Source organism: Eschrichtius robustus, chromosome 4, assembly GCF_028021215.1.
Source record: "Eschrichtius robustus isolate mEscRob2 chromosome 4, mEscRob2.pri, whole genome shotgun sequence".
NCBI lineage: Eukaryota > Metazoa > Chordata > Mammalia > Artiodactyla > Eschrichtiidae > Eschrichtius > Eschrichtius robustus.
This window is the reverse complement of record NC_090827.1, coordinates 1730089-1755168: the sequence shown is the minus strand read 5'-3', so window position 1 is coordinate 1755168 and position 25080 is coordinate 1730089. Positions and strand designations below refer to the sequence as shown.

The 25080-nt window shown below is 38.5% G+C and overlaps 1 protein-coding gene across 2 annotated transcripts in view; it reads right to left on the bottom strand.

Annotated features, from left to right (window-relative positions):
• The window catches only part of GRIA2 (glutamate ionotropic receptor AMPA type subunit 2), a 167032-nt gene that overhangs the window by 48477 nt on the left and 93475 nt on the right, over positions 1-25080 (bottom strand). For both annotated transcript variants that reach the window (XM_068542018.1, XM_068542020.1), the window contains 3 exons: positions 22146-22342; positions 15348-15401; positions 10755-10916 (listed from right to left, as the gene is read on the bottom strand). In XM_068542018.1, the coding sequence (XP_068398119.1) occupies positions 10755-10916; positions 15348-15401; positions 22146-22342 (413 nt within the window). The remainder of the gene's footprint in view (positions 1-10754; positions 10917-15347; positions 15402-22145; positions 22343-25080) is intronic.

Here is a 25080-nt window from a genome sequence, read left to right as displayed (position 1 = left end):
TGATTGGACAGTTAAATATTTCAGTTTTATTCTACCATTCACTAAACTAGATGTAAATTCATTTGAAGGGAACGTGATGGCGACGTAAAAGATCTCCTTCTTCGAAAACAAGTGTATCGTCTCTGCCCTGACGTTTATGTTCTGTGAAATCCCTCAGCTGAGTTGGAAATTTATATCTCAATGGGGACCATTATGTTCTGTGATGCTATATCACAATCACTCCTATCCACACTTGAAGAAGAAATCTGGGAAAACGTTTTTATGGTCCATTTTCCAAATGTGCTTTTTATTCCATTTCAAATGTATCTTTATTGAGACTTATTTTTCAAAAATAAAATAAAATATGCATTTTATTCAAAAATAAAATCAAATGTGTATTTTAAACATGTTTGTTATGCCCAGTAGTCATCAGATATTATTCAGTAATGCATTACTATAATCACTGATACCTGAAAGGGTAGTCTTACAGCCAAAAAAAAGGAGGAGATGAAAAGGAGTTCTATATACATTTCAAATTTAATGAATATTCAAAGAGGATAAATAGGCTATAATATAAAATTTTATGCATCTTCATAATGATAGCACTTATTCCAAAACATATGTTACCTGCACCGTGTGAAGACAGAAAAAAAAATACCATTCAAAAAGGAAGTACTAGGCTTTAGCATTATGAAAGTGTTACAAAATTTCCTATGAATGGCCACTTTCCAAATATTCGTTGACACTTGAAATTGAACCGGGTATAGTTTAGCAAGCATGGAATACAGCATCTTCTGATCTCTATCAGGGCTGCCTCAAGTCCTGATTTTACCATTTACAGCTCTGTTGCCTTGAGCAAGTTAACTAAAGCATCAGTGTCCAAAGTTTCTTATCAATAAAATAAGGAGGACAATGTCTGCTCTACATCATAGTAGTGTTGGAAAGGAAGGTGAGGGAGAAAGGAAGAATTCATGTTGACCTAGTTCTCTACGAGCCAAACCTGAGTTGGATAGTTTCCTAGTAAGTCCTTTAAAAAAAAAACAAAAAACCTCTATGCAACAAATATTTGTATTCCAATTTTATAGGTGAAGATTGCAAGTTACAAGTTATGTTTTTCTCAGGGTCACAAAAATATGTGACAAAGGTGGAGGAATTTGAACCCGGATCTCTGCATTTCTGAAGTAATGAGGGTGACTGACCTTCCTGCTTTGCCTGGGCCTGTCCCAGTTTTGGATCAGCAAGTCTGGAGTCCCAGGCACACTGGACCTGTTGGTCCCCTTATTGGGCAAATTCCACATCAAATGAATAAAGTTACAGGAAAGGAGAAGCCGGATGTGTTGAAAAATATGCTAAAAATGCAAGTTATTAACCAGCATGTTTGCCTTCTTTTTTCCTTTTATTACGATCTAACTTGTTCAAAACTAGCTTGTTTTTACAATGTTTTGAAAACTGCCATCCTGATCTACAAGAGTCTCGGATCCAATAAGTTCAGAAGATGCTTCTCATGTTGGCATACTAAAGGCCCTGAGAAATACTGCAGTAACAATTCCAGTTTAACTTTGTTTGGTCAGCATTGCCCAAACTAATTACCATTTAAACATTTTCCTTAACATCAATTACCTTCCATAAAAAGAGCGTTTGTGTAACATACTTTGGGCTGTAAGTTTTCTAGACTGATAAATTTTACATAATCATTTTAAAAATAGCACCAATTATTTAGTTAAAATTATTATCAACAGAATGATATCTCCCTAGAGAATCTTACACAATATAACAATTCTCAGTTTCTCCATTACAAAATTATCAACATAGTCAAAAATGATGAGCTCTAGGAAAAATAACTAAGCTTATAAGAAAATTTTAGAAAGTCTTTTTTTTTAAACTTCTTGGCAATGGCCTAGAATCAACTAAAGCCATAGAAAAGAAAAACATTATTATGAAATACATTATAAACTTAAAATTATTCACATCTCTTCATTTCAAATTCAACTGAAGTCTACCCTCTGGAAAAGACCTGTCTGTGATAAGGTCATCGTTAATTTCCTCTAAGCCTTTTGAACGTGTGACCTTTGTAGCTTCACTGCATAAAACTGCAAAATCTTCAGTAAGACTAAACCTCACTGGAGCAACAGGAGGTCTCACTCATTGTCGGTGGAAACACAAAATGGTGTATATGGCTACTTTGGGAGACAGGTTGCTTCTCACAAAACTAAACAGACTCTTACCATATGATCCGCAATCACACTCCTTGGTGTTTATTACCCAAAGGAGCTGAAAGCAAACGTCCACTCAAAAACCACCACACGGGTGTTCATAGCAGCTTCATTCGCAATTGCCAAAACTTGGAAGCAACCAAGATATTCTTCAATAAATGAGTGGATAAGTAATTTGGGGTACATGCAGACAATGGAATAAGATCATCGCTACAAAGGAGCGAGCTATCAAGCTATGCAAAGACATGGAGGGACTTTAAATGCATATGACTCAGTGAAAGAAGCCCATCAGAAAAGGCTACAGACTGTATGATTCCAACTATATGACCTCCTGGAAAAGGCAAAACTATGGAGACAGTAAGAACTACGGAGACAGTCGTTGCCAGGGGCTGGGGGGGAGGGAAGGACGAATAGGTAGAGCCACCTTTAGAGCAGCGGAGATGCTCTGTCTGAAACTATAATAACGAAAGCATGCTACTGTCCGTTTGTTCAAACCCGGAGAATGTACAACAAGAAGAGTGAACAGTAATGTCAACTGTAGACCTTGGATAGTTACGACGTGCCAATGAAGGCGCATCAATTCTAACACACGTATCACTCTGTGAGTGGAGCTGATATTGGAGAAGGCTGTGCATGTGCAGGAGAAGAGGATATATGGGAAATGTCTGCACTTTCTGCCCAGTTTTGCTGTGAACCTAAACCTGCTCTACAAAAATAAAGTCTTATTTAGAAAGCTAATAAAAACTCAACATCTTCAGTAAGCACACAAGCTGTATCACATTTCCAAGGGGGAAAAGACACTGGCAGGAAACCACCATTAACATCCTTTTTTATCATTCTCTATGAATAATAAAAAATAATTTTTAATACACTAGGGAGAAAGACTCTTGAATGTAAAAGATTATATTAAAAACAACATATCTTTGCCTAAATTAGCCAGATTGACTACTGACCCTGACGGAAAATCTTGCTTAAGGACCAAGACTTTTACATTCTGAAACACTAGATTCACTTAGGGATTCAAATTTTCAGCTAAAACGAATCAGATTCATCAAGATAGAAAAAACATACTCGAATCAACACAGTGTCTGGCTTTGATCCACCCGTCGGTAGGTAAAGGCTTTTCTTAGAGGCAGATATTTTACTTTGTTTGTTGCATAAGTTCCTCCCCCCTGATGCTCCCCACTTCTTAGGCACCTTCTAACAGGTGAAAGTTCCTTATTTTTTGTAGTCTATGAACAACAAAACCAATATTTTCCAGGGTAATTTAAGATTTGATTTCAGCAGAGGTGACCTGCTGAAAGTCACTACAATCTTTAAGAGACAGAGGAGCCTCTTGAGGGTCATAAATTTGGCAAAAATTAGAAATGTTAGCATATGCTTTTGCATGCCTAAATTTACACATCACATGATCGTGGTATTAGAGATTTGGGAGAAATCTCAGAGATCGTGGACACTTATTCCCGTTGCAGACAAAAAAATGTGGACCTGAGATGAACCCAGATATCCTGCATTATAATTCAAGCAGTGGTAATGTATTTGTATTTTTCATGGTGTAAGATGTATTTCAATAGCTTAATAAATTATTTTTCAAGTAATTTTTATGAAATATGTAAAGTTATCAATATCAAATTTTCAATTTATGGGTTTATTTCAGTCATCAACACACTTTTTAAACCACAAAACATAACGGACTAAACTTGTCAAGGCTCTTTTTTGTTGCGTGTCGAAATACTTTAATGTTCGTTGTAGGACACTACAGTGTGCCAGCAGTGGGTTTGGTCAGTTAAAACATTCGAGAAGCAGAATTAATTCTATGAAGCCACCAGGGCACTATTTACTGCACAGCACTAATTACCGAACTCAAAAAGATTATGCTATTTCCAGACAGGTCTAATAAGTCTCTTAGGATAGCAATTAAGAAAGTTCGAATTGCTGCTTTAAGTCTTTTCCTGAGTAAAACGTGATTCTTGCAGGAAAGCCATTATTTAAGTGGCACACAATGTCAGTCCTGTATTAGGGTTGGATTCCTTGATGCTGGCAGGCCCGGCAGAAACAAGTCAAACTAGGTTCAAACTGTCCACTTGACAAGGTAGAATGGATGGTTACACCTCGCAGGTTGTTGAGACCCCGAAAACCCTGAAAATCCATCTCAAAATAGAAATGTGTGTAAATTAGTTTGGAGATAGTGGCAAATCATCTCTATCATCTGCCTCTTTGTCAACATCTTTTTGAGGAAGGGAAAATGCTCCCTTTAATTGTCCCATTTAAACCCAGGCACCGCGATGGTTCAGGTCTGATTACTACAGAATTTTCTATTTCATCCCATAAAATAACACGACTTTTCTGCCACGGCTGAGTAAAAGAACACAACAGATGCTAAGGGCAGGAATTTAAACCCCATCCTATAGCAATGATAATTACTTATTTTCTTCTTTCTCTGTGACGATATTTTCAAAGTGTTGCCCTAGTTTTCCCTTTATTCCTCTTCATTTCAGCAAATCTCTGTTCTGTGCCTTCTGTGCAAATCCTGGCATGAGACGAGGGACCAAGAAGACAGAAGGAAGGAAGGAGACTGCTTTTCTGAGTCTTGTTTTCCATCCACAAATACCTCTCAGGTGAGTTTATATTAATACATTATAAATGCACGGTTGTGATTTTTGCGATTATTATTTCTAAAGAAATGGAGAGAACTGGCAACAAATCCATTTATTCTCCCCCCTCCTCAGACCACAACCACCATTCAGACAACTGACAGCCGTTGTCTGCATTGTTCCTGCATTGCCCTAAAAGCTCTCCTGCCACCAAGTTCTCTTGTCGCCAGGGCAGCCCATAATCTTCCTGTTTCAAAACCGTGGTGATGGCTCTCCTCTAGGGGGTCCCTGCTGCTCTCAGAATGAGACTAAACATTCCTTAGTAGGTCAGCAAGGCACTCAAGATCTGGAGCCTGCATCTTTACAAGTATTAATTCTCAGAATTCCCCCCAAACACCTCTGTTCAGACTCCAGCCTTACAGAAATATTTATATTTTCCTTGCACGCCAGACTTTAATTTCGCATTTTCTCTATGGGAAGTTATTGCCCCTTCTTTCTCCTAATACCTACCTCTCCTTCAGGTTTTAAATTCCATATGATTTCCTCAAAGAAGGAAGCCTTTTCTTACATCTAGAACTGGGGTTAGGAGCCTCTTAAGGGTGTTACCACAGAACTTTTGCTTTCCTCTATCTGTTCATTCAGAAAGCCTTTACTGAATAGCTGCTCTGTGCCAGGCCTTATTCTAGGAGCCTGGGAGCAAACAAAATCAGTGAACAAACAAACACCAACAAAAAATCCCTGCCCCCATGTCACTTACTTTCAAGATGGAGGAGACAATTAACAAGGTAATGAATAAATTCATTATAAATACATACACTAGGAGCTATTAAAGGGAAAAATACGAAAAAGCTGGAGCAGGGAAGGGGGATGGAACACACCCTAATGGGTGGGAGATTGCAAGTTTAAATAGAGAACCTGCTTCTGGGGTCGTTAAGGAGATGGAACCTGAACAAAGAGCTACAGAGGGCAGGAGGCTTAGCCTTGCAGGTGCTAAGGGCAGAAGAGTCCAGAAGAGGACAGAGCCAATGCAAAGGCCCTGAAGTGGGAACGTGTCTCCCGTGCTTAAAAAACGGCAGAATGATACATGCACCCCAATGTCCGTAGCAGCTCTATTTCCAACAGCGAAGACATGGAAACCACCTAAGTGCCCACCAACAGATGACTGGATAAAGAAGATGTGGTACATATATACAATAGAATATTACTCAGCCATAAAAAAGAATGAAATAATATCTTTTGCAGCAACATGGATGGACCTAGCGATCATCATACTAAGTGAAGTAAGTCAGAAAGAGAAGGACAAATACTGTATCATATCACCTCTATGTGGAATCTATAAAAAGGGTACAAATGAACTTATTTATAAAACAGAAGTATATCCACAGATGTAGAAAACACACTTATGGTTACCAGGCAGTGACGGGGGGGATAAACTGGGAGATTGGGATTGATATATACACACTACTACATATAAAACAGATCACTAGTAAGAACCTGCTGTAGAGTACAGGGAACTCTACTCAATACTCTGTAATGACCTATATGGGAAAAGAACCTAAAAAAGAGCGGATACTTGTATATGTATAACTGAGTCATTTTGCTGTGCACCTGACACTAACACAACATTGTACATCAGCTATAGCCCAATAAAAATTTAAAAAAGAACCGGCAGAAAGGCCACCGTAGCTGAAGCAGAGGGAGTGAGGGGGGAGCCCGAGAGAGGGAGGCGGAGCATGTAGGGCTTCGTGGCCAGTGGGGTGAGTCTGGCTTGCGCTGCTGTGGTGTGAATGGCCACGGGGCTGGGGGGCCGGAGAGCAGCAGGGACGTAATGTAATTTACATTTTAAAAGGACCACAAGCATGGGAGAGAGAGGGGTCAGTAAGGAGGCAGGGAACCCCGTCTAGGAGATCACTGCAGTCACCCGGCAGCAGGGCCATGGGGGCTGGATTTAGGGTGGGTGCAGAGGAGGCGTAGTGTTTCCTGACAGACTGGATGTGGGCCACCGGGCAAGAGAGGGCTCCGGGACACTTGCAAATCCTTGGCTGAAGGAACAGCTGAAAAGATGGGGTTGCCATCAACTGAGAGGGAAGGGTTGTTGTAGGAATAGTTTTTCAGGGGTTGAAGAGGGAGCAGAGGTGGAAATCAGAAGTTGAGAATGCGTTGATATTCACGCATCAGTAAGACAACTTCCACCAAAGTTAATACAAGGTGATTGCTAGTTTCTAGCCTGAAGACGATCAACCCCTTAAAGACTGGAACTTTGTCTTTTCTCTGACACCTAGAACAGTGACCGTTTGCAGAGTAAAAACTCAGTAAAATGTATAATGAATTGATGAATGAATAAGTGAATACTGCCCCAAGTTAGCACATTAGTGAAAGAGAGTCAGATTTTAAATCACTAGAGTTATTTTTGGTACAGGATATAAGAATGAAGAAATTTAACATTTGCAATTTATATTCGGTGGTTATTAAAATATGTTAAATATTGAAACACATAAGGTTTTACTTGTATTTACCGAGTAAGATTGATTTTAATTAGGAAGCTGTGGAAGCTGCATTAACTTTCAAGGAAGACTAGAAGTCTTAAATAATTTTTAATTTAAGAGTCCCACAACTTGATATAAGTTATATAATTTCCAATGCCTAACCACGGAGAGGATTTGATGTAATGAATTATATTTTTACAGGCTTTCATGCCTATAGCATAAGTTTACGATTTAAATTACCTAGCAACATACCTGATACAGTCAATGACCCAAAAGACAATGTAAAAAGAGATGACCGCATTCGAGATATTTTCGCTTGGACAGATGATATATGCTTGTTTGTATTAGGAAATGGTATATCGTTCCCTATCCAGTTTTTCTTCCTTTCTTCTGCGCATGAAACAATCATGAGAGAAACAATCATGAAAGTCCTGTCTTGGAATTACTCTTTCCACCTGTTGACAACTCAGTCCTCCCGATTTCCTGGACCTGTTATGCTGCTGCATGGCCTTGAGCCTCTTTCCCAAGCCCCCTCCCACACTTTCCCTCCTGCTCAACCACAGGCAAAGCCCTGCTCAGGCGTCCTACCTCTGGAAAGCCTTCCTACTGTACTGTCCTAATCATGCGTAGGAGCTGCCACAGTTTACATGTACCACTCTGTATTATATTTGCTTACTAGCATGTTTGTATCTTCCATAAGACTTTGGATTATCAAAGGCAAGAGTCATTTTTTAAAAATATATTGAGTTCCCGGCTGTCTAGTACATGAGCAATATGCCTCCGTGTTAGGATGAACTCCCACCCAAAGGCAAGTCCTCCACACAGATTTTCAGTACTTTTTATCAAGCTTCAAAGACCATATATCTCCTATTGGCACCTATGTTCCCAAAGCTGTGCTCAGTAAGTCTTTGTAAATGTTGTTCAATGTTTGAGCTGAGGGTCAAAAAGCGACTGAGAGCCTCCTTTTTGGGGGGTGGAGCGTGAAGTAGAAAAGAACAGCTTTACTGCTTTGCCAGGCAAAGGGGGACACAGCAGGCTCGTGCCCTGAAAAACTGTGTGTCCCAACCCGGCAGGATTTGGTGAGGAGTTCTGTAGCAATGGTTCCAGGGCGGGGTTGCCGATAAGGACCAGGGTGTGTGCAGGGCCTCCAGGACCTTCCCTGAGTTCCAACCAGCAGGTTCAAACAGCTGCTAATCAGGGAAGGGAGGGGATGCAGAGACAAGGGAGGGGCAATCAGGGAACAACAGTGTAGTCTTGGGGCAGGGTCCTTGTACTACCTCAAGGGATACACAGCCCATGGAAGAGGCTGTGTTTTGTTGTTTTTTTTTTTAACATCTTTATTGGAGTATAATTGCTTTACAGTGTTGTGTTAGTTTCTGCTTTATAACAAAGTGAATCATCTATACGTATACATATATCCCCATATCTCCTCCTTCTTGTGTCTCCCTCCCCTCCTCCCTATCCCACCCCTCTAGGTGGTCACAAAGCACCGAGCTGATCTCCCTGTGCTATGCGGCATACCGTATGCTAACACACATATATGGAATTAAAAAAAAAAAAAGTTCTGAAGAACCTAAGGGCAAGACGGGAATAAAGACACAGACCTACTAGAGAGGCTGTGTTTTTAAACTTTTAAGCCTATGCTCTTTGCGGCGCCCCATAAGGAAGGGCCATCACGATTTTTCTGAAACTTGTCAGAAGAAGCCAAAACGGAGCCGCTCTGGAGGGAAATGTTACAGCCAGAAGGGAGCAAAGAAAGGTCACCAACAGAGTGAACTCTGGTGCTAGGTCTTAGCAAAAATGTTAGCAGAATGCATCGCCAAAGATCTCTAATCCCCTAAATCCGCTTGCGCTTTGATGCATAGCACGTGAACTTTAAGAACGATATGACTTCCATGAGAAAAAAATCATCTCCTTTTGCTTTCCTCCTTCTCACAGCCAGCAGCAGTGGAAGGCTACACGATGATGAGCAGAGGAACATCAGTCCCGTCTGAGGGTGAATGCCACATGCACGCTCCATCAGAGAACTTAACCGGCACCACATCTGGATGCCGGGAGGCCTGCAATCCCAGGGGATGTGGTCCTCAGTCAGACCCCTGCTGAACACAGGCGGAGACAGACACTGATGGGGGTCCCCTCCCTTCTAAGCAGCCCTGTTAAATGGTGGCACGCCCACACGCCCTCAAGCCCTTTATAAATGTATACGTGCTGAATCTCAGTCAAGGTCACCAAACAAGAAGTCACCTACTTTAGAGAAAAAATTAGCTCTGGGCTATGCTTTAACATCCTATGGGATGCTTTCCTAAATTTGACATTGAATTAATAGGATCCGTTTACACATCCCAAAGTAGAAAACTTTAAAGCTTCTAATTCTTATCTAGCACCAGTCTCACAGCCAGACGCAAATTTAAAGCCAAACATATCTGTTTTTTCAATTTGTGCAGAAAACAACAACATCAACAAAACTTCTCCAGGATGTATGAACATAACTATGAGAGCAACTGAAATGACACTGTCCCTGACTGGTTCTTGCACAACCTGCATTATAATACACAGATAAACAGATCACTATACATTTGACAATATTCTGCAGCTTTTATTTTTCATAAACCTGGTCGCAAAAAGTGAACACGATCTCATCTCACTCACTCTTCCTCCCTCAGGTTTTACTCTTATCTCTGCTCTCAATCAGGTGACGAACAGAAGAAAAAGAAAACCCTTCCTATCAACAGCAGAAATATGTCATACTTGGAGGTAAATATATGCATGTATGTATATACACAATAAAGTACACTGAATAAACCAGTGAAGACCTCAAGGTGTCCAGACCCACAGAGAATAGAAGATGAGTCTGGGTAGCGCTTATTACAGAGCAGTGCATGACATTTAGCATTCAAAGTTTCTTTGATTACATAAATCATTATATTTATTTTGTTAATTACGAAAACAAATTGAGACTTTTATCTTCTTCCTAAGGCGTCCCAGAGAACAGGCTACTCACCAGCAGTTAGACAGAGATAGAGATGAGGGTGGAGGTGGAGGTGGAGATGGAGGTGAAGGGGGAGGGGGAGGGGAGGGGGAGGGGAGGGGGAGGGGAGGCGGAGGTGGAGATGGAGGTGGAGGGGGAGGGGGAGGGAAGGGGGAGGTGGAGGTGGAGATTGAGGTGAAGATGGAGGGGGAGGGGGAGTTGGTGATGGAGGTGGAGTTGGTGATGGAGGTGAAGGTGGAGGTGAAGATGGCGGAGGTGGAGGTGGAAATGGAGATGGAGGTGGAGATGGAGGTGGAGGTGGAGGGTGAGGGAAGGGGGAGATGGAGGTGGAGTTGGTGATAGAGGTCAAAATGGAGGGGGAGGGGAGGGGGAGGGGGAGGTGAAGATGGTGGAGATGGAAATGGAAATGGAGATGGAGGTGGGGATGGAGGGGAGGGGGAGGTGGGGATAGACATGGTGATGGAGGTAGAAGTAGATCCCGATAGACATGTACCTTAATTGTCGTCGTGTGTGCTCCGGGGTATTCTTTTTCTTCCAGTGTTGACCATCTTTCTATAAACTTAGATACCATGGAGTCATCATAGTCCACTATCTGAAATCCAGAGACGTTTGCACCTCCAAACTGAATTTTTAATAGGTCTCCATCGGTAAATCCCTGGACAGAGAACATATTTATGTCATGCTTTCTATTAAGAACCAAATAGAACTTAACGTTAACCAAATAGCTCTATACATTGTGGTTTTACAAATTTCAAAGAACTCATGAGGGAGATAAAAAGCCTATAGTAAATGTTTCTTGTACTTTAACAGCCAATATTCTTCCCCAGCACCTAGCCTCATCCTGGTCATAGTGGGTCCTTAATCAATGATTGTTTATTGGTCATACTTACATAAAAGTTCTCTGTATTACTGAGAAATCTTCCAAGGATAAGAACTGGGTTTTATTTACTGTATCTACAACAAAGCACCACCAGATACTTAAACATTAAGCTACTTCTCCAAGAGCTACAACATTGTGTGATGGTTATTTCTATTTAAATTTTTCATTCTCTCAGGTGATATAAAAACCTTTTAAATGAGAAGGGAAGGTACCACATGCTTTTTCATTATTTGAGAACAATTAAGCATTTTCACTTTAAGCATGAAACTTAGTTTTTACAAAATGTATTAAATTTAAAAAATCCACTTCTACGGCACTGTTAGAATGAATTCAGTCATTACTAAAACTATCATATAGTGTTTCCACTGATTTCAAATTTTGTGCTGCCATAAATTATATCTCAGTTTGGGAGTACGTTCTCTGAAAGATGAAATCACAATTTTAAAAAGTCACAATTATAAATATTTTCATCTCGTACACTTATTCCTTATTATCACACAGAAGAATTGGAAATATTTTGACTAAAATATGAGAGCCTTTTCTTTGTTGTTGATATTAAAAATATAGTTTAGTATTATTTGTGTGGAGAAGGATAATTTCTGTTATTGGCTCATATTTTTGCTTTTTCTTTTTATCAAATAATGCAAATAGAGGAAAATGTATATAACAAAAATCATAGATTTTCTGTTCTGACCCACGCATGCCTCAGTTAAGCTGCTTCAAAACAATCAATTTCGGTAATTTTTGTTTTTCGTGTATTTACCTCTGTAATTCTGCATGACACATTTTTGCTCTTCTTTCCTAACTTACCCATGTTAGATTTTCTTCTTCAGTTTATACTTGTGCCAGATGAGTATGTAAGTCTCATAAGCAAACCATCTATCTCGTCAGCCATTTCAATGTTCACTGTTTTCACAGTTAGAATTCTGTTTTTCAGAGCAAAGCCAAATAATGTTCTTGGATTGCATTTTCCTTCTTGAATGGTATTTTATTCTAATGTTAATGATTGCTTCATTGTTTTCACTACTAGAGCTTTCTCTATACCTATTCTTATTTTTTTTCCAGTTGCTCCATGTAAAAATTTTCATGTTTATATGGGTAAAGCTTTTTTCAAATAAAATATTGAAACATATCAAGTCATCTGTCTTTTCCCCTGCATCCTGGAGCCTTCCACCTTAACGCTGCAATCTGAATGGTTCCTCTTTCATCCGCTCTGCAATTGTTCTCCTGAAATGCCCCTTCCCCTCTTTTCTGAGTAGCTTCTCTGTTTCCTCCATCACTTTTCTCTCCTGTTTTACTCCTTTCTTCAGCTAGAGCCCTCAGGAGTCTCCTGAGACACGTGGAGGTACCTTTTCTGAGACACTGAATGTCTGTAAATACCTTTGTTTTCTCTGACACTTGACTGGTATTTTGGCTGGGTATAGAATTTTAAGTTGAAACCCTGATCATCTGAAGGCATTGTTCTACTGACTTACTGTTTCTACTGAAAAATACAATAGCATTATTTCTAATTATTTTTTGTCTGTGACCTGCTTCATACTCCTTCCGGCTTCCCACCTGTCATAAACTTTAAGATCTTCTTTTTATCTCTGAAAGTTCATGGTGATATTTTACGAAAGAAGCCTTTTGTCTTTCCTTATTGTGTGTACTCAATAGGCAGATTTATGTCATTTAGTACCGTAAAGTTTTCTGAATGTTTCTCTGATAATTTCCTTCCCCTGTTTTCACTATATCTGTTTAGAAGGTTTAATAATAAGACATTGCAACCCCTAGATTAAACGTCTGAGTCCCTCAGTTTTCTCCACATACACCGTTTTTTATTGTATTGTCATTTTGCTACAGAATCTGGAAGATTTTCTCAACTTTACCTTCAAACTCATGTAATTTTACTAGTTATTCTAGGAAAAATAAGTTAACTTCCCAGAGCTCTTTCTTGTTCCTTGATTTTTTTTTTTATAGCAGCCTTTTCTCCTCTTTATGGATAACATATTTTATCTTATTTCTCTGAAGATATTCTTACAGTTTGAAGCATTTTTCTCCTGATTCCTGCCTGCCTTGTTTCTGTGTACTTGTTTATTTGTATTGCATCCCTCATGGCAAAGACTTTTTTCTCAAATGTCTGGTAATGCTTGGCTGTCTAAGAGGAAGATGCTAAAACATTTCTTGGAATTTCTATGCACATGGCGGGGCTGGTTGATGAGTGAGCGTCACTGTAAGGCAGAGTCAGGTGGGCGGATTGCAGGGCTTTTTGTCTGATTCTGAAGGGCTGAAGAAATGAGAATTGGTTCCCTTATGACCGCTTCCTCATTCTTTATCCTCTTTAATGACGTATCAGGAACTGAACTATAGCCTGTGTTTGGGGAGCCTAATCAAGCATTCAGCAATTTCTGAAGAAATAAGTCACTAACAATATCTGAGGATTTTTCTATCTTTTACAACCACTTCCTTTAACACCCATTAGCCACTGGACATGGGAAAAGGGATATTCCCAATCAAGACTTTGGAAGATGAAAGCCCTTCAACTTTGGATGGCATTCTCCAATTTTAAATGTCACTGAAATTTTCAAGTGCCCTAGAGATTCTCAGAAACTGCTGCACTCTACAGATTCTTTGAATTTATTGATTCACTAGAAATTCCATATGGCGAGGATACCAAGTATTCAGAGAAGGAAAAACACAACTTGAATTCAGATAAAATGTTAGGTAGATTTCTCCCTATAGCAGCATGACAGCAGCAAGGACTTGCTTTTATTTTTGAACCTTTTTACGTTGGTCAATCAAACACATGTTTCTTTTTTCACAGCATCTAATATCAACTCTCAAATTGATGAACCTCCTTCTGCCATTATTTCTCAATGTCCCAGTATAATCTTCTCCATCTGGACATTTTTAAAGATCACAGCTTTCGGTGTGGCTCTGTGCTGTTCATCAATGGCACACTTTACACAGGGACTGACTGTCCAGGCTGTTCCCTGCACAGAATGTGGTTCTGGAAAGCCTGATTACAGAGCTTCACTTATTTTAACTCTCGCTTCTCTGGTCTGGACTCATTTAGGATCTATAAGCCATATTATAAGGGAAAGTTCTAAAAAATTATTCTAGTGATGAGCCATTTCATTGCCAAACAGAAATTTTATCTTGAGCAACCAACTTCTCCCAATATCATGTAGGTTTGAGACTGAATATTCTTTATCACTGGTGCCACTTTCTAGTGAAAACAATATTTATCACTTGTACGGCTGTGGGTTTTTTAAATCTCTCCATGACTACTGGAAATAATGTCTTGTGATATAACAATCTAATATTCCAGAAGCAACATCATAAATCCTCATCTGTATAAATAGGACATTGTTCACAGTCCTATAATGCTATTGAGAATACACTCTCATTCTCTGCTTTTGTCGCTCTTTTAATCACCTTTTTTTCTGAGGCTGGGGAGACGGAGCCCTCAATTGCACAGAATCATACTTGTTTAAAGAATGTAAACCTTTGCAGCAGGGGAGCCTCAAGCTCACGTTAATGCCGATCTAAAAACTATTTTGAAAAAAGAAATTTCTAGTGGTAGTTCTAAATTGACTTTGATCATACTTAACAAGGGAGATACAATTACTCATGGGAATGTTTCAGTATAATCTTAATTTGAGGGGACTCTCAATGAAAAAGTGATCAGCTACAGTTATTCAATGTTCATTGTGTTGCTTATATAGTAAGTAGGAAATCAGACATAAATAATACACAATATATAAATATTCTGGGTATTTCCAGGCTTTATTTTGCACCAAGACATAGTCTCACAAATGTGCATTTCAAATATTATAGATACTAAGAACTTTAAAGAAATGGGTAAAGGGTAAAGTTTATAAATTACAGTGACAGTGAGAAACAAGGGGAAATTTGGACACTTAAATTTTATATCTTTTTGAAAATTTTCCCTTAGTTAAAATACACCTTTAACACAAAGTATAAGCTTGTCAAATACTGTTCTATAATTTCTCACATCATTTATAACAATAGGAAATTGATTAGCAAATATGAAATGGAAAGTAAATCTAAAACGTAACAAATTCAGAAAAATATTGTCACTTCTAATTGATCGATATAAACAAAATATGTTTTTAAAAATACCACTGATATATGCTGGCCATAAATTTTTTTTGAATTAACAGGCATCTCTATTAAAATAATAAATATCATTAATTCACCTACCAGATTTGCAATGATGTAATGGTACCCTTTAACATGTTTTCCAATGGTAATAACCTAACAAAGATAAAGAAACAAATGTAAGTAATGTAAATGTAAAATTACCTATGTTATGACCTGATTCAGAAAATAAATTTTATCTACTGTGTTTCTTGATAGTCTACAATGAGTCATATTTGATAAAATATAATTGTCAAATTCAGATAATATTTCTCTCAGAAAAAAGTAACCATACATTTTAGTGCTTTTGAAATATTATCTTTCAAGAAGTCAATAACTAAACAAAAGTGATTACCTTGGTTTCGTTAATAGTGAAAATAAGCTTTCAATATTTTAAGAAATGTGAAACCAAAAACGTGTTGAATCCATAATGAGTCATAATTTTATTCCTACAAAAGCTATTTTTTTCTTTTCAGTGAAACATAGACAGCTGAACCCAACATCTGAGATTTTATATTCACAATCTACATTCAAAGATAAACACAGAGTTTATAGCAGTACATGGGTTTTAAAAGACTATTAATAAGCATATAACAGAATTGTTATATAGATCTATAAAATAAAATTCCAATCTTAAGAATCTTGAAATTCTTATAGTCTAGTTCAAATGAACATTGTTATTTCTGGTTTAAGGCAGCAAAATATCAGAGAAGCTAATTTTTCTCCACAAATCTAAGTCAAAAATCATGGAACAAGTAGTCATTTGGTAATGCTCACAACAGTTTTGGACATTATTGCATCATCTGGACTCTTCGCTGATCTCTACCACTTATGAAGAGAAGTCGGTAAAATGGCCTCGCTGTAGTCCTGGTACTGAGATACTCAAATGTAATTTCTATTTTTAAGAAAATAGTCACACTAATGGAAAGCATTAAATGTTATTAAAAATTAAAAAGATTAGATCCCCTCCCTTACTGAACTGTTTTGGTGGCTTCCCATTGCCTTTATTAGCATAATGTACGAAATCCTTCACATACTGTGAAGTTCAGGTCCACCTTCTCACTCTCTATACTAGAGCCACATGGCCCTCTTTTTGTTTCTTTGTGCAAAAAGAGCTTCTTTCCATCACCTCAGGGCTTTCATAGATCCTGTTTCCTCTGCTTGGAAAGTTCCCGCCACACCATACCCTTTGTCTCTTAAGGCACAGTGAATCTCAGCCCAGTGTTACCTCCTAGAAGACTTCCCTCCCTCATCCCTGGCAAAGTCAGATGCTCCAAAGCAACATACTTAGTCAAAGAGCAAGAGGAGGGCCAGATCCTAGAAGGATTCCACCATATGTTACTTTGATAGTACATGGTCACAAATTTGGAAGGGAGTTAGGCTTATCTTAGTTTTTAACTTATTTTTTTGTAACACAACTAAATTGCCTTTTCCAAGCAAATGAATACTCTGTGTTGAAGGGAGAATTTTGAAGAAAAGATGTCCTCCTGAATGAAAAATATATTAATTAGCATCAGCTGAACTGAGACGGTCATGCCCCTCATATTTCCTACTGGCGTCTGTTGATTGTGCTTACTGGTCATTCTACTTTCATAATAGTGCATGTTTTCCTTCTGGGAATTAAGAAAAAACATAATATTAATGGTGCTACCAGAAGTAGAAGTAGTTGAGTTTAGTGTTCATTGAGAAAAAGGAGAAATATGAAAAATGGTCTAGCCTTACTTCTCTCTAAGAATTAGTATCAGCCATACCATCATATCTTTGCTTTATGGAGCCATTAATATTGCATTAACAGTAGTAAATTTATGTTAATTTCTAAATGTTTTTGATGTCTGAGTCCTTTCCCCACCTAATCACAGCTAGAAATAAGTGTCTCTAAAGTTTTATTGAATGATAAAATACTCATAGACTAACAGCATTTAATTATATTTCTAACTAAGCAATTATGAATATAAAGTTTCATCTCATCTCCGTTCTCTTGACAGAGTGAGTAAGTCAATAGTGTTTCCTTTTCTTGAAATGTACCTCAACCCCACTTTCTGCCTGGTAAATTCTATTCCTTGAAGGCCTCCCATGATCTCCCAATCGAAATTATTTTCTTCTGCAATTTTTTTCTCATAACATCCTGTTCTGTTCATTCATAGTATGTACCATTACTATAATTGCATATTAATGTAACTATGAAACATCATGGCTATTCACCTTGATGGGCATGCCTGTTCTGTTTAACACTATGTCTTGGATCTCCTGCAGTGCTTGTCTGGTAAACATTAGACACTCAGGCTAATTCACTGAACAAACAATTGGAGGAATCCAAGCCAGCCAGCCAAGTGGTACCCATGTGTGACCCATTCATACATCTTCCCACACCTGTTAAGACAGGTACTTCCTCCTGCATGCTCTTAGACCATACTGCATTACAACTTGTAATACTGCAGTGTTTATTATGTGTGTACATTTTCCTTCCCCTTTAAACAATGAATTCAGAAGGTAAAGTCAAGACCCTTACCTTTCTTTGCATCCCTCATTCCAGACACATACAATGTCCTCAATAAATCCACACACTCACATAATACATTCAAATAAAATATATGTTCAAAATACTGTGTACATTTTGAATGGATGTCCATATGGACATTTATTTAATCACGATCATATATTTGCTACAAAAAATTTCATTCCATGAAATAATGCCATTTGCAGCAACATGGATGGACCTAGAGATTATCATACAAAGTGAAGCAAGTCAGACAGAGAAAGACAAATATCGTATAATATCACTTATATGTGGAATCTAAAATATGAACAAATGAACGTATCTATGAAACAGAAACAGACTCACAGACATAGAGAACAGACTTGTGGTTACCAAGGGGAAGAAGGGGTAGGGGAGGGAAGGATTGGGAGTTTGGGATTAGCAGATGCAAACTATTATATAAAGAATGGATAAACAACAAGGTCCTACTGTATACCATAGGGAACTATATTCAATATCCTGTGATAAACCATAATGGAAAAGAATATGAAAAAGAATGTATATATGTGTGTGTGTGTGTATATATATATATCTGAGTCACTTTGCAGTACAGTAGAAATTAACACAACATTGTAAATCAACTATGCTTCAATAAAATAAATTTTTAAAGAATTCTATACCACTCATGCAGCTTAATATTATCAAAACAAACAACCCAATCAAAAAATGGGCAGAAGACCTAAATAGACATTTCTCCAAAGAAGACATACAGATGGCCATGAGGCACATGAAAAGATGTTCACCATTGCTAATTATCAGAGAAATGCAAATCAAAACTACAATGAGATATCACCTCACACCGATCAGAATGGCCATCATCAAAAAATCCACAAACAATACATGCTGGAGAGGGTGTGGAGAAAAGGGAAGCCTCCTACACTGTTGGTGGGAATATAAGTTGGTGCAGCCACTATGGAGAACAGTAGGGAGGTTCCTTAAAAAACTAAAAATAGAACTATCATATGATACTGCAATCCCACTCCTGGTTATATATCAGGAGAAAATCATGATCCAAAAGGATACATGCACCCCAATGTTCATTGCAGCACTGTTTACAATAGCCAAGACATGGAAACAACCTAACTGTCCATTGACTAGAGGAATGGGTAAAGAAGATGTGGCACATATATACAATGGAATATTACTCAGCCATTAAAAAAGAATGAAATAATGCCATTTGTAGCAACATGGACAGACCTAGAGATTGTCATACTGAGTGAAGTAAGTCAGATAGAGAAACAGAAATATGGTATGATATCCATACCATAAGTGGATTAACACCATGCACAAAAATAAACTCCAAATGTATTAAAGAATTAAATGTAAGACCAGACACTATAAAACTCTTAGAGGAATACTTAGGAAGAACACTCTTTGACATAAACCACAGCAAGATCTTTTTTGACCCACCTTCTAGAGTAAAGGAAATAAAAACAAAAATAAACAAATGGGACTTAATTAAACTTAAAAGCTTTTGCAGAGCAAAGGAAACCATAAACAAGACAAAAAGACAACCCTCAGAATGGGAGAAAATATTTGCAAATGAAACAACAGACAAAGGGCTAATCTCCAAAATATACAGACAGCTCGTGGAGCTCAATATCAAAAAAACAAATAATCCAGTTAAAAAATGGGTGGAAGACCTAAATAGACATTTCACCAAGGAAGACATACAGATGGCCACGAGGCACATGAAAAGATGCTCAACATCACTAATTATTAGAGAAATGCAAATCAAAACTACAATGAGGTATCACCTCATGCCAGTGAGAATGGCCATTATCAAAAAATCTACAAACAATAAATGCTGGAGAGGGTGTGGAGAAAAGGGAACCCTCCTGCACTGTTGGTGGGAATGTAAATTGATACAGCCACTATTAAGAACAGTATGAAAATTCCTTAAAAAACTAAAAATAGAACTACCATATGACCCAGAAATCCCATTACTGGGCATATACCCTGAGAAAACCATAATTCAAAAAGATACATGTACCACAATGTTCATTGCAGCTCTATTTACAATAGCCAGGACATGGAAGCAGCCTAAGTGTCCATCGATGGATGAATGGATAAAGAAGATGTGGCACATATATACAATGCAATATTACTCAGCCATGAAACCAAAAGAAACTGAATTATTTGTACTGAGGTGGATGGACCTAGAGTCTGTCATACAGAGTGAAGTAAGTCAGAAAGAGAAAAACAAATACCATATGCTAACACATATATATGGAATCTAAAAAAAAAAACAAAAAGGTACTGATGAACCTAGTTGCATGGCAGAAATAAAGAGGTAGACACAGAGAATGGACTTGATGACATGGGGTGGGAGGGCAAAGCTGGGGCAAAATGAGAGTAGCATCGACATATATACGACCGAATGTAAAATAGATAGCTAGTGGGAAGCAGCCGCATAGCACAGGGAGATCAGCTCAGTGCTTTGTGACCACCTAGAGGGGAGGGATAGGGAGGGTGGGAGGGAGACGCAAGAGGGAGGGGATATGGAGACATGTGTATGCATATGGCTGATTCGCTTTGTTGTGCAACAGAAACTAACACAGTATTGTGAAGCAATTATACTCCATTAAAGATCTATTAAAAAAATTAAAAAATAAAATGGATAACCAACAAAGACCTACTGTATAGTACAGGGAACTCTGCTCAGTGTTATGTAACAACCTAAATGGGAAAATTATTTGAAAAAGAATAGATACATGTATATGTATAACTGAATCACTTTGCTGTACACCTGAAACTATCACAACATTTTTAATCAACTATACTCCAATATAAAATAAAAAGTTTTAAAAAAAGATTAAAAAAAAATCCATTCCATATATTCCCAGTTTCTCTCGTAGTTTCTCTCTTCTAGTTTTGGAAAGAATTATTTTCATACAGGCTTTCAGCAACTTGTATTATGATGAGTCATGAATACCCAAATTTTTAAAACAAAGACTAGCAACTATTATCAAAATTCAGTTTTAATGAGAATCTCCTCTGAAATTCAAATGAATTGTTAGGTTCACATTTGAACGAGAGGCCTTCAGGTTAAAAACAATCCCAGCTTCATCTCCCGAGACAAGAATCAAGACTGTTCTACTGAAATATTGACCTCTCTGACATAAAACATTTAGTTTGTTGTCATAACAAGCTAGTTTTATTCAGTTATTCAATATTTCATGAGAGATCCATTTTATATATCTTAGGCCCTGTATTAATGTATAACAATTAAGGGTTCATCAAGGTTTATGTTTGCAAAATGCTCTGTTTTACAGATTAGTGAATCTAATTTTCTCCTCAAAGCCTAAGAAGGGCCAAGATATGCATACCTAATTGTGTATTATTCTTCCAATCCTATATTATTCCAAGGAATAATTTTATATACATACATTTATGTAAGTAAGTGACATACATAAATATATAACATATATATATATAATTATTCCAAGGAAAATATTATAAACGTACATTTTCAGCTGGAAAAGAAGCAGATACCAGTGGAGGAGACCTTAGGCAGTAAACCTTGATGCTTTTTACCACCAGCTCTGGTCACCTACCCTGTCTGCATAACGTAGCGGATTTTATTTCTATCGTGTGGAAATCACCGTCCCATCCTGAAAGATCTTAGAAGGAAGCAAGGTGATGTGGTGAGCACAGATATCTCTGGTATCATATTATTCTTGAAAATAATGCAAATTAATACATCTAGTTTACTTTTCAAGCAGCAAGGACTGCATATATCACTCCTACATATTTTATTTTCATAGATTAATAGTTTCACAGTGACACAAAACCTACCTACTTAGGAGGAAAAAAATTACTTCTTGGAAGAATAAATACATGCTTTTTCTGAAGACCGAAACCCACTCAGACAACACTCCAGGTTTAGCACACCACCCTGTATCCTAATGTTTGAAGTACTCCACGTCTTGCCAAAGAATCCATGAATTACTCACTTTTCCCTTAGGACCCAGACTTATTTTCACTGAATGCCTGCCTATTTCTTTCTCTCGTAACAGTTCAAAAGAACTGAATTTTAAATTTCCACTTCGAAATATCAACATTTAGGGCAACACGATAGACCACACGATCAGGACCTGTATATCGCGTACAGGTAATGGTTAGTGTGGCGTGCCAGCACCACTGGGGACGCCCTGCTGTTGCTAAGTGAAGCCCCGGAGGAGGTCACGGCTGATCCCTGCCGGGTCCCCCACGGGCCCCGGGGACACCTGCTGCTCAAGCGCCGCCCCGAAACGCTCGCTGCACACGCCGGGGCCGCACGCACGCGCTCGGCCGGGCGCCCTAGGAAACAGGCAGGAGCCAACCTGGTCCACGATGTCGTTGACTTTGTCCCTCTCGCAGTCCAGGATGACACGCCGCTCCTTTTTGAGCTCCAGGTCCTGGAAGAGCGAGCGGTAGGTCTCGTCCTTCTTGTCGTTGTTGATGTTGCCCACGTTGATGGCCGTCACCTGCCACTTCTTTTCGGCAGCGGAATCCAGCACCGCCTGCAGGGTGGACAAGCCTAGGAAAGCAGAGAGACACGGGGCCTGATGGCAAAGGGCTCAAAGCAGAGAGACACGGGGCCTGATGGCAAAGGGCTCAAAGCAGAGAGACACGGGGCCTGATGGCAAAGGGCTCAAAGCAGAGAGACACGGGGCCTGATGGCAAAGGGCTCAAAGCAGAGAGACACGGGGCCTGATGGCAAAGGGCTCAAAGCAGAGAGACAGGGGCCTGATGGCAAAGGGCTCGGCTCGCGGGGAAGCGCGCCGCGAGACGGACGCTGCATCTGGAAGGCCGCCACTTTTCTGCAACGAGGGGCTGCTGGCGCCTCTAAAAGGCTACAGCTGTGACCCTTAGCAACACCCACTCGTTGCCACTTCGCATCAAGAACTCTTGCCTCTACCTGGGAAAACGGTACCCCCTTCATTCGGGCTTCTCAGCTGTTTTCTTTTGGACGTTACCAAAGCGTGATGTTTTAATACCTCTGGGGTTTTGGGGGTTTTTGTTTGTTTGTTTGTTTTGGCCACACCGTGCAGCTTGAGGGATGTTAGTTCCCCAACCAGGAATGGACCCCGTGCCCTCTGCAGTGAAAATGCCTAGTCCTGACCACTGCACCGCCAGGAAATTCCCTACCCCTGGTTTTAATGAAATCAAAGGACATCCATTCTTTCCTGTATAGAATAGAAAAAAAATATTTCTTTATATATGACACGCTATCATTTCACATTATTATCCTGAAGACGTTGAGTCTATTTTCAGTGAGATGAATCTATGTGCGTCTATGTGAGTCTAAAAACCAATCATCTCTGAAGCTGCTCGATTTCCTCCTATCGTTTTCTGGTCGACAGTTGTTGTTATTTTTTTTTTTCCCTCAGCCTCTGTTATATCATTTTTGTTACTGGGACTAATCCTGTAGAAATTAAATGTTCACCTATTAACCACATGGTAGCGGTTAGTTTACTAGCACAGCTTGGTTACATTTACTTAACTTTCCAAATGTGAGACCACTTTACTCGTCATTAGTAACTTTGTTTATAGCATCATACGACTTAGGTCATATCGAAAATTGTATTTTTATTTTTAATTGGTCACACATTGCCTCATATGTAGGATTGGGAGGGAAAACAACTTGGGAACATCTTTCCTAAAGTTCATGCTGCAGTTTAGCACTTGCAAAACTAGTATATAGACTTGTCTTCCATGTCACTTCAACTCTTCACAGCCAACCCAAATTCATCATTTCTATGAGTAGCTTAATGAACAACAAAAATCAAGGCTCCAAAAAGAATTCAGGACTCATCACATCACCTTTTTTATTCCAGAAAGACAAGAATATAGGACCCTTTTTACCCATAAAATCTGGGGTTTCCCTAATGTGAACACATGACTCTAGAAGCTTTATTCATGTACTAAACTTTATTGAAATCTATTTACCACAGCAAAAAATATGCGTATTCTAAATGTTGTTGAAAATTACCTGAACCTGGAAAATATCATTAAAATTTTCATTGGTTCCATATTGCCAAGGGTATATAAGATGAGCCTAGAACACCTTGTGACCCCCCAAAGCAAGAAGCTCTCCAAAACTATCAGCCTCGTGTCAAAAGACCCAGGAAAAATTTGATGAGAATCACTTTAAACAGAGATGAGGCAGCTGGAATAGCAACAAGAATAATAACTGCAGAAGACTTAAACACATACATTTCCTAATCCATAGATTAGTAATGACATTTAAGAAAAATATTTGATTGCCTTTGATGAATGCTAAGGAGCCAAGTTATTATTTTGAAAACTGGTAAATAAAGGTAAAGAAACAAGCATTTTCCCGCCTTTCCTATATGAACTCTACTCAGGGTAATCGTTAATTAAGGGGCGGTTTTTTGTTTTTTTGTTTTTTTTGGAAAAACTCCAGCTAATCAATGATGAACGAATATAGATTCAGAATTACAACCAATCTTGTAACACCTTGTGAATTAATGAATCAAGGCAAGAATCGTTAACTGCTGCTCACAAAACAAAAAGAGAGATGCGTAGACGTTACGTGCCTTCAAATGGGGATACTCAACACCACCTATGAAGTATTCATGCCAAGAAGTGAACATGAATCTCAGCAAGCATCTAGATCTAATTACCCTTTTGTAACGAATATATGGCACAGAGTAATATGCTAATCAAAGTCCAGACTGTGGGAAACTCTACATTACCTTATAAAAGCCTAAAGAGATATGCTAACCAACTGGATATATGGACCTCACTTTTATCCTGATTCAAACAAACTGTGAAAAAAAAATAGATGATGCTAGTAATGAATTACTGTTAACTTGTCTATATACGATAATGATATTGTGGTTATATTTAAACCAAGAGAATTGTTCTTTCAAAATATAAACTGAAATATTTACAGCTGAAATAACAGGATGTCAGGTATTTGCTACAAAATAATTGTGAGGGGCAGAAGGATAGAGACAAAACAAGACTCCTCTTACCCATCATTAATAAAGCTGGCTTAAGTGTCCTTGGAGGTCTTCACGGTATTCTGTCCATGTTGTTATTTAAAATATTTCATAATGAAAATTGAAAATAACTTTCTTTTATTTCAAATTGAAAAGTCGAACGATAAACTTAAAATGAATTTTGTGGGGTTTTTTTGGGCAAAACAACAAAATTAGTTTCCTCCATCCAGTCTTGTAAGAAGAAATATAGGGTACTCAAGAATTACTCAAGGGAAAACTTAAACAGAGACCACATGCCATTGTAAAA